The sequence below is a fragment of the Quercus robur genome, chromosome 6, assembly GCF_932294415.1.
Source record: "Quercus robur chromosome 6, dhQueRobu3.1, whole genome shotgun sequence".
Lineage (NCBI taxonomy): Eukaryota > Viridiplantae > Streptophyta > Magnoliopsida > Fagales > Fagaceae > Quercus > Quercus robur.
Genome location: NC_065539.1, coordinates 42,735,696 through 42,753,629, shown reverse-complemented (window position 1 = coordinate 42,753,629; position 17,934 = coordinate 42,735,696). Strand labels below are relative to the sequence as shown.

The window sequence follows — 17,934 nt, the reverse complement described above, 5'->3', positions numbered from 1 at the left end:
TTAGGATGCTATGAAATTTAAGTCAAACACGTGCTGTTACTTGATTCTTATCACTTGGCACACACCATCGTCATGATTTAAACTTTGATCCAAATAAAATAATTATTATGCTAGAATTAGGATTTTTCACTATGCACACAAAATCACATGTTAATTTTCAATTTCAAGCAAGATCACATGTCACATTTACTTTTAAGTTCTAACATGCAATTGATGAATGCCATGTTATTTGTATGGATGATGTGACATGATCATTGGCCACCATAGTGACATGATTCCACACATTCATGCTAGTTTGGCCCAACTAAGGAACGTTGGTGGGTTGGGGGTGCAATCTCTCACATTTTCCCATTTAAATAATTAAAATATGCAATAACTTCATTTAAAACCCTTAATCTAAAGAAAAAAGAATCAACATTTTGAGGGAAATTTTTTTAAGTATGAATGATTCTAATTTTTTCATGTCATAATTTTTTAAAAATATATACAAAACTAATGACAGTCAGTGTTTATTTTAATGTTGGTAATGTGACGAAATTTGAACTATTAATTAAAATATGAATTGATAGAATTTTAAGAACTTTATAATAAATGTATTTATAGATACAAAATAGTGTTAGTCAATATTTGTTTAAATATTGATAACGTAATAAAATTTAAATTATTCATTTAAGTACAAATTGTTAGGATTTTAAAAAATCTGCAATAGAGATTGTTGAGGTACAAATTTTTGGGTCCTAATTCCATTAGCCCACTCACTAAAAAATACCCATACAAGTACATAAACTATTTTGGGCTTACATAAATATTTCATACATACTTTTCACATATTACCCAAATATTCTTCATATTATTACCCAACTTGGGCTCCCACAAATATTTCCTATATAAGTCCCATAAATTATCTTGGGCCATTTCACAAATATTACCTATTATATCCCACTTTGGTTTTCACAAAAATACTTATCACAGTACAACCAAAATTGGGCCACAAAATTATACTATCTCCACAAAAAGGCCCAAACTCATTTACCTTGTGAGCAAAACCCAAAAAGCCTAACAAAACCCTCTTACAAAACCCGTTGCTACACGGCACCTCTAAAAACCCATTGCTACATGGCACCCTAAAGCCCATTGCTACACAGTAATATTTTTACAAAATCTCAAAAAGCCCAAATACTACTTTGGCAACTATTTACACAGCCCAAATATTATTTTGGCAAATATTTACAAAAGCCCAAATATTATTTTGGCACCTATTTACATATTATTTTGGCACCTATTTACAAAGCCCAAATTTTATTTTGGAAAAAACAATTATATTATGCTCAAAGCCCAAAACTATTTCTTGGCAAAAAACATATTTTCATATACTAAAGTCCCTAACTCATGGGAAATATAAATTACTCAAAAATACTTCATTTACAAAATTTATGAGAACTATGCTTATTTTTTCCATAATCAACTAACTACAAAAGCTCATGTATATCACCCATGGCAAAACTATTCATTTTGTAGGGATGAACAAGCCCAAGGAAGCCCAACAACAAGGCCCAACCGAAACAGCCTAGCCCATGTGCTCATCTCATCAACTGAACCTCACTTGAGTAACTAAAGTGGTTAGACTAACCACTAGTCAAGTTTTAGCACAACCAAGCTGACAGCTAGGGCCCATTACCATCAATTCCAGCTTGTCAAATCAGATCAAAAGAGGACACGTGTACAACAGGGGTTAAACCCTTCCTTGTCAAGCTGATTTTCATAATTTCTCATGTGATACAAAGCTGAGATGACATGACATAAAGTTGGGAAGCTTTAGCCAGGCATCTTTCCTTTCTTCTCTAACCCATTCAATCAAGGACGAAGGGCAGCCATAACCAAACCATGAAAGCTTCTAGAATGACTTGAAAACAATTCACAATTATGCCAAAAATGTGTATTTTCTGGTTCATGGACCAAGCACATGAACCCAAATAGAGAAACTTAGAGAAATGTGTTTGGAGGGCACCAAGGGGATCTCTAGCAGAGTTCCCAGCAAAGGGCTCCAAGATTAACACCTGGCTTTGGGGTGATACAATCTGCCCTAGGGAGCTCTGATTCTAGCAGCAGTAAAACCAAGATCATTAGCCTAATACATGTTCTAATCCCATTAGCTGAGGAAAATCAGCATTTAATGCTAAGTCAGAACTCCAGTTGCCATTACCCAAAACAACAAAGAACACTCTAAAGCTGAACTTAACACTTTTGGCCAAATCCTAGGAACGATTCTCCAAGGATTTTCTGAAGATTGAGGCTGATTTAGCAGAGATTATTTGCTTATTACCCCCTTAAACTCAACTATAAATGGAACTCTCCACTAACACTTCAATACACACTAATAGAAAAGAACTCTCAGATAAACTTCTCTATTTTCATCTCTCTAATTTTCTTTAAGCTCTTAATGAGGTTCTGAGCCTCTGAGTTCTTAGTTTCAAATTTAGAAACTAAGCTCTTCAGCCCCTAGCTCACAAATACCCCTCATACCTCCACTTATAAGTTCTTATCCATCCCCAGTAGCAAGCCCCAATAGCTTTACTAAACACTCTCTCACTCACTACTCATACTACCCAAAACTAACCCTCACCACTCATTACATATACTATATTCACAAGCATACCCTGGCATCAAAATGATCTTGCTGCGCTAGTTGGAATCTCTTTCTCTCCCTACATCTCACACTAAGTTTCCTCATTATTTGTTATAATGGAGGCCATGGTGTTTGATATTCATTTACTATTGAAGGTTATGATATAATTATTACTATAGAGTTCTTCCTTCATGTTATTGTATTAGAGGACTCTTCTTCATTAGAACCAATGGATGATGATTTTGAAGATGCAGATACTTTCCTTAATCTGTGAAATAATTAACGGCTGGAATATTTTACCGCTGGAATATTTACTGCTGAATTATTTTACTGCTGGGCTATTTCTTTATTGCAGTATGCCTTTTATTGTGATGATGTGTCTGTTGTAGGAAATGTTTTTTGGGCCATCCCATAACCCTTGTTAGTCCCATCCTAAGCCCAAGGCATAAAATAAGGCGAATTCTTCAAATCTTCACCGATAGCATTTAGGCCGTGCTTCAAGCACATTGTCAAGTTTTGGTCTAGGCCTCAACCCAACATAAATCTCATTTGTCGAAAGGAAGAATTTTCCTCCCTCGACATTTTGGCGACTTCACTGGGGAGCCTACTGAAGCCAAGAGTTCACCATGCCTCTTAGGTTACGAAATAGCCAACAAGAAGGGACTCAAAACAGCAACCCTCCAGTAGCACAAAGCCATTACAGCCCAGCTACACAAGAAGAACAAGCTAACCAACATGAAGTTAATTAGGAGGGTTCCAACCATCGATTCTCTTTCCTCTTGGAGATGTTACAAGGAATGCAACAAGCTCAGTTCGAACTTGCTGAATCTATGAGAGTCTTGAGAGAGGCTCAAGAACCAGTTCTCCAGCCACTACATGAAGGACCAAATCCTAGACCACAGCAGGAGAGAGGATCAGCCACTGGAAACCCTCAATCTAGTGAGAAAAATGCCTCTCTTCCTCAGTTTGTTACATTATCTAATCTCACTGCTTTGTTAGAAAGGGAAAGGATTAGCCAGCTAAGGGAACCAAGGTACTTTTTTCGTAGGCCACCATATCTAGCTGAGTTACTAAGCAAGCCATACTTGGAGAAATATGAGACTCCCACCTTCACTCTTTATGATGGGAGGAAAGGGAATGCAATTGAGCACATCAACAAGTTTCTAGATTCTATAGGTCCTTTTGCTGGAAATGGAGATCTTTGTCTAAGGGAGTTCTTAAAATCCTTTACCGAACGTGCATACAGCATACACATGGTATTCCACTCTCCAGCTAGGTTCCATTGCCACATGGGATGATATGGTTGAAAGTTTCTGCTCAAAATACTTTCATGGGGAGGAAAAAGTTATTATCCTCACTCTTCACAACAATAAACTAAGTCCTTCGAAGGACTCCTTGACTTCATTCAGTGATTCAGAGATGCTGCTCTTGATTGTTATGGGCAATTCAAAGAACAAGAGCTTGTTGAAATTTGCATTGATAACATGTCTTATGAGTACTGGGCCCATTTGGAGAACCTTGATATTATTCAGTTTGCCTAGCTGCTCTAGAAAGCTTGTAAGACAACAGTATCAGTCAGACCTTCCACCACTGAAAAACCCAAGTCAGAAAAGAAAAGTGTTCCTCAAGCTCTCACAATCTCTAGTAGTGAACCAATGGTGGGAGTGAAGCGAAAAAGAGAGGAGGAAGAACTAGAAGAGTATCCTCCCATACCATGCACCGATGAAGAAATGAATGATATCATTGACAAATGGATGGGTGATGGAGTACTTAAGCCCTTCAAGCCTAGTCTAGAACCTACTCCGGAAGACACACGAAAGCCTTTTTATTGTTGGTATCATCAATATATGAGTCATGGAACCCATTACCTCATCATCACAGAGGGAAAGTCACAGTAGCTGTACTCTTTCATAATAGGGCTGATGAGGATGAAATGGCCAGCAGTACAAGTATGCCCCCAGCAGCTATCTCTGCTCTTCAAAGAAGCCCTACATTTCAGACTTTGTTCAATCAATTGGGGCTAAAGGAAGAGTCAAGTAGAACAGTGATCAAGGCTCTTGCATCCATTGCTGCCAACTCAGGAATCCACTGCCTCACAGTTGAAGCTCTTGCTAGCCAAGCTTTCCTAGAGACTACTAATGCCATTACTTTCACCAACGAGGATATGGAGGTACAATACCCTGATTATAGTAGACCATTATATGTTTCTGCTTAGATTAATGATGTTCATATAAGAAGGGCACTAGTCGACACGGGTGCATCACTCAATCTTATCCCAACTAGCACACTTAAAGCAGTTGGAATCCCACTCAGTAAAATAGCTAGGACTCCTATTGGAGTTTCTAGTTTTACTAGAATTCATGAGTTAACTATTGGAAGTATACAACTAGTTCTCAAAGTGGGGCCCGTTGTTGCTCTCACCAAATTTCATGTAATCAACTCACCCGTCCCTTATCATGCTCTACTTGGGAGGCCCTGGTTCCACAAACACAAGCTTGTGCCATCTACTTACCACCAATGTGTCAAGGGAAGATTTAATGGTAAGCCCATACACATCCTTGCTAATCCTACACCATTTGATCTATTCAAGGCACACTACTTTGAGGCTACTTTCTATGATGAGCTCACCCCAAGTGGGAAAGATTCTACTTCAAGGCATGTTAGGATCCCATTACCCAGCTGGCAAGACATTAAGAATGATCCAGAAATAGACATGAGGTCTCTCCTTGATCAAAAGAGAAAGAAAAGAGAACGTGGGGAAACCTCCAGCAGTGTCTCACAACCACGACGTGTGTAAGACCAGCTACCAAATGGTCATTTGGGGTATCGTTTATGATGGTACGCAAGGCCTAGCTGTCTCAAGCAGAAAGGTCTTAGACTGAATGAAGCAAGCACTACCCCAACATGTTGCTATACTCAAGACCCAGTGATAGAAAAAAAAATCTGCCTAGCAGTCTGGCAGAACTATTTGAAGAGCCTTCAACAGTGACCAATTTTTCACCTAATGTAGAGCTAGAAACCATTAATCTTAGTGATGATCCTAGTGTCTAGCAACCAACTTCAGTTAATGCAACTTTGCCACCGCTGGAAAAAGCTCAACTCATTTCTCTATTAAAGGAGTACACTGATGTCTTTGCTTGGGAGTACCATGAGATGCCCGGTTTGGATCCCAACCTAGTAACACATGCTCTTAACATGGAACTAGGGGAAAAGAAAGTAGTACAGCCCATGCGAACCTTCCATCCTGATGTTGAAGCTCAAATTATTCAAGAAGTCCAGAAACTCCTCATGGCTGGGTTCATTAAGCCCATCATGCACCCAAAGTGGCTTTCCAACATTGTACCGGTCAAGAAAAAGAACGGACAAATATGATGTTGTGTCGACTTCTGGAATCTTAATAAAGCATGCCCCAAAGATGAGTTTCCACTTCTGAACATGGATATTAACTCAACTACTGGACATGCTATGTCTTCATTCATGGATGGTTTTAGCGGTTATAATCAGATCAGAATGTCATCCAAAGATGCAGCCAAAATAGCCTTTCGAACTCCAATTTGCAACTTTTACTACACCATCATGCCCTTCGGTCTCAAAAATTCCAGAGCCACATATCAAAGGGCTATGACCACAATCTTTCATGATATGATGCATAAAGAAATTGAAGACTATGTGGACGACATTGTTGTGAAGTCAAAGATAAGAGGAGATCATCTTGCTATCCTACGAAAAGTCTTTAAAAGGTGTCGGCTCTACAAGCTTCGCATGAATCCACTTAAGTGTGCCTTTGGAGTTAGAGCTGGAAAATTATTAGGGTTTTTTGTCCACCAAAGAGGCATAGATGTTGATCCTAACAAAGTGCAAGCCATTGCTACTATGAAGCCACCTACCACCCTCACATAGCTCAAAAGTTTCCTTGGTAGAATCTCATACATCTGGTAGTTCATTCTAAGTCTCGCTGCTCTCACAGCTATCTTTACACCACTACTGAAAAAAGGAAGACCTTTCCGCTAGACTTCCAAATGCCAGCATACATTCCTCCAGTTGCAGCAATGACCAGATTGCCAACCGTATGTGCACCCATACCAGGAAAACCACTTAAGCTGTATTTAGCTACCAATGATGAAGCAATTGGGGCACTTATAGCCCAAGATGATTAAGAAGGGATTGAGCGACCAATTTATTATATTAGCAAAAAGTTAAAGGATGCTAAAACCCACTATCCAAGGGCTGAAAGGGCTTATCTTGCTCTAATATATGCTGCCCAGCAACTGCATCATTATCTGGCAGTTCACACAGTACAACTCTTAATAGAATCTCATCTGATCCACTCACTCTTGAGGCGTCTGGTTCTTTCCGGAAGGCTAGCACAATGGCTTTTGTAATTATCTGAATTTGAGATCATCGCGTTCACCTTAACAACTGTAAAGGGTCAAGCCATCATTGATTTGCTGTCAAACTTTCCTGGTGAAAACAGTTGGAACATTACTGATAATGTACCTAGCGAGCTACCAGAAATTGCACTGATGGAAAAAGTTAGAGCTGTTTGGACTTTACGTTTTGATGAATCCTCTACCACTTCTGAAGGAGGAGCTAGAATAGTCATGTCCAAGAATACCAAAGAAACAGTGACTATGTCATCCAAGCTTGATTTTCCATGCACCAACAATATGGTTGAATATGAAGCATATCTTACGGGCCTAACGGTGGCTCATGAAATGGGTATCAAACATCTTCAAGTAATTGGAGACTCAAATTTGGTTGTTTGCCAAGCTAGAGGAGATTTTGCACTTAAGGAACCATCCTTAGCTCCATACAGAGCTATGGCCCAAAGGTTGGAGGGCTCCTTTGAAGAGTTCAATATTGAACACTCTCTAAGGTTCGACAATTGTTTCACCGATGCTCTAGCCACCTTAGGATCAAAAGTCAGCTTTGAAGGTGCAACTACAGATGTCACTATTGTGAAAAGGCCTATTCTAGTCGTACAAATGCTGAAAGAAGAGTGTTGATGCTCATTTTGGAAGGCCCAGTAGAAGGAAGAAGCCCAACAAAATGGGCAGAAAAGAGTTAGTAAGTGGATAAAAAACCATTAGGCCCAAGTGACAGGAATAATGGATCATAGGCCTATAAAATAAACAAATGGGCCTTGAGGAAGCAAACGTGCCTAAAGGAGCCTAGAGAGATAGAAGTAGCAAACCCATGGGCAGTATGTGATGTAGAAAAGTGAGAATGGGCCACAACAAGCTCGAAGTAATGTAAGTAAAGAAAGTAAGGGGCTAATGGAAAAGCTCATGAGCCCCAAGGATGAAGGATAAGGTAATTAGGCCAGGGAAGCCCAAAGGAGTTAGTAAAAACCCATGAGAACGTAGGATTAGAAAAAAAGGCTGAGGATGCCCAAGGAAAGCAATTAGGCCAAGGATGCCCAAGAAGAAAATAAATGGGACACAAGAGCCCGTAAGCTATGTAATAAAAAGCCCAAAGATCATATTGAGTCATTGAGAGAAGAATAAGTAGCAGGCCCAGCAGGCTTGGGTCAAATAATATCACAGCAAGAATGACAGAGTGGTACGGTAGGAAATGGTAGCAAGACTATAGAAAGGAGTAAAAGAACAGGCTAAAGAAAGAAGAGCCCACAATCAAGTAAAGCCCAGCCCCTAAAGGGAGCAGGCCATAAAGAATGAAAAATAAAAAAATAACTGACGCCATAAGAAGTCAAAGAGGGGCGGTAGAATGTGCAGATGAGCCTCCAGACCACGACAAACGCATGAGTTGTGGGCAGGTTTTGGACATACACAGAAGTGGAGCAAGCACAAGATCTAGACATCACTAGCCTGTACCCAACCAATACAGGAAGTGGTGGGTCAGAGGTCAGAGGTAAGAGAAGGCATGGCCTGGTGTTGGGGAGAGGGGAAAACCTATTTTTGGGGTTCCTGCTCGGGCTCTTTTAGGGGAAATGTTCTGCTGGGATGACATACCTCCCAAAAGAAGTAAAGATGAGTTAGAACCACTAGATGCATGCCATGAGGGATAGGGAGAGAGAGAGCACCCATACCATAGCAGGTAGGAATGCCACGGCAAACAAATAAACAAAATAGTCTTCTTTGTCTAGTGATAGGGAGTGGCACAGCCATCATAGGTAAGTGGTGGTGGCTGGACAACTGACAAATTAGTGGTGGTCGGCAAGGACACCCAGACTAGAAAAAAATAGTTAAAGGCTAAATTGTAAAAGCCAGTCACGACAGGCATTATATAAAGGACCCTTGCCATGCACAGCCGAAGGGGGGATCACAGTAATAGTAACCTCTAGGAGAGAATCACAACATATAAGCAAGCACTGAGAAAGGGTATGTTGAGGACCATTTTTTCGGCCCACGTGGCATTACTTCATTGGCAACCCATGCTACATCAACATATTTTTGATTTTTTAGATAAATATATTTAAAACCCAAAATAAGCTCATATCTCATTCAACTATATGGATTGGGTTCACATGACCCACGAGATCTTTACTTCAAGAAGCGGATTCATGGTTCACATTTCCTCTTCATCAATTGGGATCATAACCCCACGACATCATCAACATCAACATACGGATTGGGCTTAAGCAATGAATCAAAGCTCACAGTCCATATTACCTCTCTTACACTCATGGCAAGTGGCTTTTTCAACAAGAGCCCATATTTACACAAAATAACAACAAAACCCAAGGTACGTCATCTCATCTTCGACTTATGACCCAAGCTCATAAGTCTCTTTGGGGAAACTTTGGGAGTCATGGTTTGGAGGGCCAAGAGGTATGTTTAGTAAAGCTCCAGCGGTTTAAAGTTGATAAAAGAAACATGTTGTTTGGCATGTCTTCTCCAACTCCCTAAACTCTGACGAGTTCGTGTGTAGCGGGTAACATAAGGTAAGCATCTCTTATCACGTAGCACTTAAAATGATAGAATTCCCCATTGCTCTTTTATAAAACTTAATATTCATCATGTGACAAATACTCAATATCTCCAGCCATCTAACTGCTGGGTAACTGTTCATTCAATCCCCAGCTGTTACTATACAAATTTAGAAACTTCATTATATTATTCTACATAAATCTCATTACTACTTTCAGCTAAAATCCAACTCAAACACATGGCCTAATCTGATTGGCTATCTTTAATCTCCAACTATATACAAAATATTCATGATACCTCTAATACCTAGCTGCTGTCTGCCACAATCAGACCATATATGTTTCTGCCAGCTGTTAGAGCAGAGCATTAAATACTCTTCTTGCTCAACAAGATTATGTCACAACACAATGAGACCTTGACCAAATCTCTAAAGCTTCCTTAGCCTTTAACAAATCCTTCTATTACTTGCTAGAAATGTGTTGTAATGGAACCTTGGACCAAAAACACAAACACTCGGAAAGAAAACATTTTTAGCTGAACCCCAGCAGTGTATTCAGTATTTGACACCTGGCTGGAAGTAATATCATCAGCCATTTAATACTGAAATCCCAACAACCAACTGTTATACCTAAAATAGCAAGATACCCTTCAAAGAAATCTTACCATTTTTCAGCCAAATCCATGAAATGACCTCTCCAGCAGTCTGAAATCACCTATCTGATCTCATTGGCTTCTGCTCAAAGCAAATAGCTGTCTTATGAAAGCTGTGACAACTGTCTTGTGATAGCTATCACAGCTTTTCCTGACAGTTGGGACAGTTTTTTCATGATAGTTGTCACAACTTTTCCTAACAGCGAGAACAGCCTTTTCAGAACAGCTGTGACAGCTGACCCAGTAGCCTGAGCATTATTGATTTTTCCACATTTGGCTAAAACCAAAACCAACTAAAGAAACTACCTTTCTCTTGCTAAAATACTTTCCTTTTCTACTGCTCTTTCCCCAGCAGCTCTTACCCGAAACAGCAAGAATACTTTAAAGCTAAGCATACCATTTTTGGCCAAATCTTAAGATGGATTCTCTGAAAATTCATTGCTGTTTGGGACAAATTTTGGCTGATATTCTTTGCTAAAATACCCCTTTAAACTCAGCTAAATGGAACCCTTGATCAACACTTCAAAAGGGGACACCAATGGAGAACAACTCTCTCATAAGCTTCCTTATTCTTTCTTCCTCTAATTATCTTCTGAAGCTCTTAATGAAGTTCTAAGCTTTTGAGTTTTTTAATTTCTAAATTAGGAACTAAACTCTTCAGTCCTTAGCTCATAAATGCCATTCATAAGCCTTCATACAATCCCAACAGAAAATCCCAGCAGCATTGCTAAATACACTACAATACTATTACTCTCTTATACTCATTATCTCACTCTCCATATTCTGAAAATACATATATCTTGCTGCCCATATCTCTAAACATCTCTTTCTTCACTTCTCTTACACAATCTCATACACACTTACTACATCATTACATATAACACACCATAACTCTTCTAAGCTCCACTCTCATACTCTCTCACTCTGAAATTCTACTATTTTGCTACTTATAAACACATCTTTATACTCTTCTCTTACAAAATCTTTCCTCTTGGAAAGCAATCTCTACAACTTCTCCAGCAGTTATAATCTCATATTTTTACTATCTTTAACCTCTATTTCTCTCATACTTCCATATATCATACATATTACAAATACTGCATCCCATAAAACATCTATGTCTTTTACCATCTCCACACTTCTTAAGAGATATCAAACACTCATACTAAAAGCCCTTCTCATGGAAGGCATGAACTTCTATTACTAAAGCCCTTCTCCTAGAAGGCACCAAGATCTCATATCAAAGCCCTTCTCTTAGAAGGCATAACTACTTCTTACAAAAGCCCTTCTTTTAGAAGGCACAACTACTTCTTACATAAAGTCATTCTCTTAGAAGGCACGAATAATCCATACAAAAGCCCTTCTCATGAAAGGCAACACTATTCATAACTTCACAACAACTAAAAGAGTATTGTCATAGGGGAAACTCATTTAAGTGCATGATAAGAGGAGCAAGCTTAACCAGCCCCTACACACAGCAGGGCATACTCTCTCTCCTTCTAATTAGACCAAATTTTCCCCTTCAATCTTGAAGTTATCATGGAAAACTGCTCCTCTACCGCTGGAGTCACTCTCTTGGGATATTATCAACTCACAGAAACTGTACAGCTAGGCTGCAAACTATTAGAGATAAGTAACTTTGCTTCCTTCTCTTTAAATTAACATCGTTGAGTATATGATTATTTCACATTTAAATACATATTATTTTATTCCAACTACTATTGCAACTATTAACCAAGGCTTAAACTCATTTAAATACATGATAAGAGGGGCAAACTTAACTAGCCTCTATCGCTGGCATTCTGCTGGAATCCCATTAGCTCACTGATGCTACACAGCTGGGCTGCAAACCATCAGAGATATAAGTGACTTTGCTTCCATATCTTTAAATTTACATAATTAAGTACATGATTACTTTACTTCTGAATAAATACTATATTTCAACTACTATTACAACTACTAATCAAAGCTATTATATCAAACACATATTATATATTTATTCAACCATAATCGTGATTCTTAGACTTTGGCTTTAATGATTTTGTAGGCCTAAAAATACACCGGTAGCCGTTGGACCACGTGGCCCAATGTTGAGTTCCGGAGGCAACTCCCCATAAAGAACCCGAGTCTAGTAAGGTCATTCCTCCAACGGACCACACGTGGCCAAGGAACCGAAAAAGGCCTCCGAACAGGGTAAAAGAAAAAAAAGAAAAGAAAAGAAGAATTATAAATAACCAAAAAACAGAGAGCATAGAATGACAGACATGCATCAATAGGTTAATCCCATTTCTCCCTTTAAGGTCCTACTCTCTGTTAAAGGCAAAGGATTCTTCTGGGCACAGGCCATTTAGGCCCGTTCCCTCAAAGCAACTAATTTCCTTTAGGGGTGATTATTCGCATTGAGGAAATGGTTACCTTCTTGGTTTCAGTCTTGTAACATAACTTAGCACGACATACTGACATTTCCCTCTTTAATTCAACAACTCATTACTATTTCTTCCCCACTTATTTATGTTATTTCATGTACAGGGTGCTTCTTATCGCTGCCCTTTATTTATTCTGTCTAAGTAGCGAATGTATTTCTTTTGTTATTTTTATTACATTTGCCTACCATAACTCTCCCATAGCAGCTCCATTTGTCATGGGCACGTGACCAAGGTTTTTTGACAAACGGAGCATAGTTTGTGCACAAGCCAGACCAAGGTGGGTTACAATTGGACCGGTCCTAACTCCCTCATCCATAAAACTTGGGCCTAGTACAGCAGGAGGCAGCCCAACCCAACACCACAAAAAGGCCCACCACAAAGAGTTCTTTGATCAATCGCTAGAACAAACAGACTAGCGGTCATCCCTTAAAGAAGCACTATTATCACCGGATGAAAAGGATCATTTGAAGGTGCTCAAAGATTACACTCTGATGGCAGGGGAATTGTACAAAAAAACTTCCTAGAGGAGTTCTAGCTAGATGCTTAAGCCTTGATGAGTCCACTAAGCGATTAAAAGAAGTTCATGAAAAATCCTGTGGCTCCAGCGGTTTTGTCAATCTCTACAGATGCCTTCAGCAGTTAGGGTATTACTGGCCAAAAATGAGCAAACAAGCTGCCACTGTCCAAGAACAATGTACCAACTACCAATATGCTTTTGATAAGATGGAGTCATGTGCAGTCGTTACCACCAGTGATTGGCGTATACCTTTCCTTGAGTATCTCATAGAAGGCATCTTGCCCGACAATCATAAGGAGGCCAACCGCTTGAAAAATTGGCTACTTGTTATTTTGTGGAAGGAAGTATTCTTTTCTGGAAGGGGTTCAATAGGGAGCCTTTGAGATGTTTAGGGACCCCCGAAGCATAATCAGTCATGCAAGAGGTACATGCGGGAGAGTGTGGTGACCATCAAGGCAAAAAGTGACTTCTCCAGCAACTGCTCAATCTTGGGTATTTCTGGTCCACCATGAAACAAGACGCAGTTAAATGTGTGAAGACATGCCATACTTGCCAAGTCCATGGGAATCTCGTACACACTCACCCCACCAACCTCCAAAACATGATGAATCCTTGGTCATTCCATACTTGGGGGCTTGATCTAATAGGCCTAATCAATCCAGCATCCAAGGGTGACATCTGGATACTAGTAGCTATCGAATACTTCACAAAATGGGTTGAAGCCATTCCCCTAAAGAAGGCTATAGGCCCAGCTGTTGCAAACTTTATCCAAGAGCATATAATCTGCAGATTTGGCATCCCTCATAAGATTGTTATTGATAATGGCACTCCTTTTGTCAAAAAAGATGTCTGAAAATTACTTGACCATCGCCACATCAAGCACCGCAAGTCCACTCCCTATTATCCACAAGGCAATGGTCAAGCGGAAGTCACCAATCAAGTGTTATTGAGAATTCTTAGCAAGATAGTGCATGAATATAAGGGTGGCTAGATAGAACACCTGTTGGAAACCCTGTGGGCATACCAAAGCTCAAGTAAAATAGCCACTGGACTATCACCATTCTCTCTTGTATATGGTACCGAGGCTATATCTCCAGTTGAGCTATTGGTTCCCACCCTAAGGGTTGTTCATAGACAGGAAGTAGACATGGATGCTGCCACTTGTGCAGAAATCAAAATTATGTACCTTGAAACCTTGGAGGAGACACGAAATCTTGCCTATAACTATACCCAGCAGTACCAGCAACAGATGGCCAATGCTTACAACAAGGCCATGAAATCCAGGGTTTTTGTCAAGGGGCAAATGGTTTTAAAGGCAGCAGATCATGTCAGGAGGAACCTGTTAGCACCCTCCAAGTTTGCCCTAAGTTGGGAGGGGCCCTATCTTATAAGGGAAGCCAGTGACAGCGGTTATTATCCTCTAGCTACAGCAGAAGGTGAAAGTCTCATGGAACCTATTAATGGCAAATGGCTTAAGTTGTACTATGCTTAACTCAAATTTCAAGTATGTACTAAGTAACTCTCCTTGTATAATCCTAAACTACTACTATGTGAATAAGAAGTAAGCATTGCCTTTTGCCTCAAATATGAATTTTTTATATTTACAAATATTCTAATATTACTTTCCATATATAAATATGCATACTCTGAACCATGAATAAAGTTATAGCCTTAATAGCTGGGTATTTTGAACCAAAACAGTCATAAGCACAATAAATATTTTCAAAACTATGTATATGATTTCCATGACCATACTTTAGCTTGAACACACTATTCTCTGATATATAAAGCATTTTTCACAAAACATATTCATATACCTGCATTTTTCACAAAACAAATTCATATACCTGTACAAAAACAGCCTACATAGCTAAATAAACCCAAAATACATAACATGTTTCATTACATCATAACTTAAGGACAGGTTGTTCAAAAAACTAAGCTACTAATAAAAAGCTAGTCTAATAAGCCATCGCCAAAGGTTTCCGCTGAGGAAGAAGCACCTCTAGCTGACGATGATTGCATCATTTCATCCTTTTGGCTCACTAAAAGAGAAAGCTCAACTGTCATTGCTACAATTTCTTTCTCAAGATCAGCTATCTTCACTGCAAGCTCATTCAACATAGTCTCATTATCTCGAGCAATACAAGCCTTAGCAGTAGTTCGAATCTTATCAAGGATGAATTGTACTCCAAACTTCATGAACAAAAAATCCTTAAGAGCATTCTTCCACTCAAGTGCTCTCTTCAAATTTGTACTCTCAAGCTTTTTACGCTGCATATCCAACAGTACTGCAACAAGCAACTGAAGTCCAGATTTCTTCAATGAAGCACCTAGCTTGCATCCAATCATGAAGTGAGGATGTTTCCTTACAATTGCTTCCAGTAGTGCTTGACCCTCTGCAAGAATCTCAGATCGCTGGAACATGATAGTATTACTTGAAAGGGGGTAGCAGTTAGCCGCTAATTTCTCATTCTCTTCATCCTCAGCAAATTGCTCCAAGAATTCTTCAAGGCTCATTCTCTGGATAGCAGCATTAGAAGATTCACTTCGCAACTCTGCAAAAAGGAACATGATTATATCTCTAGCAGTAATAGAAAGCATTCATACAGCCAGGCATTATTGAACAGGAAACTTACTCCACTCGATGTAAATAATTCAAAATTACCAAACTTGGAGGTTCCTTGCTCTATTGAACACCATGGACAATCGAAGAAGCAACATGCCTTTGGCTGGGCATCCTAGCAGCAACTCCCCTAGCAGAGACAGCGACATTAGGATCCTTGCCAGCATGTTCTTGGCTGGGCATTCCAGCATCAGTTTCTCCAACAGTGATAGCAGTCAGCCATCTCCATATCTTCATCAGTTGGACCTAGAGAATAAAGGATATCAGGAGAGGAAACACGAGAAGAAACCGAAGCGAGGAACAATAGTTTACCGAAGTCAGCAGTTGTATCCTCAAAATCGTACTCCTCTGATTGTGTCTCTTCACTATCACCAGACTATTGCAGCCATAAAAACATATGGTTAGCACCAAAAATGAAGGCAAAGAAGAAAAGAAAAAAGATAGAAAGGATGTAAGAAGATAAGGGATCTATTAGAATACCTCTTATGAAGATTCGGGAACCTTTACTCTACCAGCACTAGTCTTCCTTCTGTATTGCTTCAACAGTGAAAATGCACTAGCAGATGCAGCAATTGGAACACTGGACTTAGTGGCTGGAGCTGCACCAGAACCAAATGGGACAACAACTGGAGGCTTAGGACTTCCAGTCTTGGGCTTCTCAGCACTTGCTCTCTTACGCCTCACCTTTTTAGGCTTGTCTTCAGAAGGAGGTGATTTTCCATGAGATCTCTTGGTTGCACCAGTGGCTGGATTAGACTCGGGGGCTCTTACAATGGTGTTTTTCTCACTCCATTCTATGGGAACGTCACCACCACGAACCACCCAGCCATTAAGGTCAGCCCGCCACTCAGCAAATCCCAACTTCTGCCTTGTAGCCCATACCGAAGCTACCCTTGTATTCGAAATAAGCCGAGCATTGGTAGAAGGCTCACTCAAAGGGGGACTTATCACCACTTGGTCAACCTCTCAACTATTTACATAATCAACGAAGGTGCTCATCACCTTCCTCCAATACAGTCACATATTTGAAATGGCATACCCCTCACGATGCCTACTAGGAACCAACTCTCTCCACCTTGCTAGCCCAATATTCCATTGTTGTACCATGAACCAACGGCTTTATTGCATCACTCAAGGGACATCCTGTGGCATTGATGTCTGTGACATCTTGATCAAACTCGAATTGCCTCAAAACTCTATGGGGATTGTATTGTATCAAATCAAACCTAGCACCACTCGGATATGGGATGTACGAAGGGGATGTAATAAGCAAATAGTTGGAAATCTTCTCATGATTAGCCAATCCAAACTCTTGAGATCCAGGCCTAGCATTTGGAAAAGGGTTCGGACAACAAAAGTTACAAAACCAAGCAGCAACATAAGAATAGGGCTTCCAAGCAAAGTGAGCCCCATCATCTAGCAATGTGATTGAAGGAAGATTCCAAACCTTTAACCCCATCCACTTTATAAGCAAAGGAAGACCATCTTCAAAACCAAGAAATTGAAGCTCACCATTAGGTCCAGTAGCTCGGACCACCCAATTGGCCATTTTCACATCACCAACATCTTTGCCAACATCAATATAATCTTCTAAATGCTCCCATATGAAAGTTTGCGACAATACTACATTAACACTAGACTCAACAATATGGTATAGCGATCCTTCAAGCTCATTGCTACGTAATCTATCAAGCTCAGAATAAAGCGTACCTAAACATAACGTGCCTAAAGGCAAGGACACGCCTCTACTTAACACCACGACTAGAGGGAATGTGAAAGGCTTCATGAACTGTACCGAATCAGAATTAAACATGTATTTGCTCATCCACAAAGCTAAGAATGCAGCCCTCCTTATATCAACATCCTCGGATTCTTTAAACTTAGAAATCCAAAAGGAGAACCTGGCTCTATTACCTGTCCAAGATGTAGAAGTGCCACCAAAGGTCTCCAACATTTTTTTGAAAATCGCAGACTCTTCATCAGATAACCCTAGCTCTAACAGATTCACATACCCTATGCTAGGCAACAAGCAAATTCTTTCCACATCTTCAAGGGTTATTGTGGTCTCCCCCCAAGGAAAAAAGAAAGTGTGGGTATTAGGATTCCAACAGCGTGCCAAAAATCGAAGTGCTCTCATATCTCTATACATGTTCCACCCACGGGACACAACCATGCTTCAAAAATCTTGGCATTCTTCA

At 39.8% G+C, this 17,934-nt stretch overlaps 1 protein-coding gene across 1 annotated transcript; it reads left to right on the top strand.

Annotated features, from left to right (window-relative positions):
• The first annotated feature begins 6,645 nt into the window (after positions 1 to 6,645).
• On the top strand, positions 6,646 to 7,632 carry LOC126690222 (uncharacterized). The gene is made up of 2 exons (XM_050385345.1): positions 6,646 to 6,693; positions 7,024 to 7,632. Exons 1-2 carry the CDS (start codon positions 6,646 to 6,648, stop codon positions 7,630 to 7,632), a joined length of 657 nt encoding a protein of 218 aa, XP_050241302.1.
• The last annotated feature ends 10,302 nt before the right edge of the window (positions 7,633 to 17,934 follow it).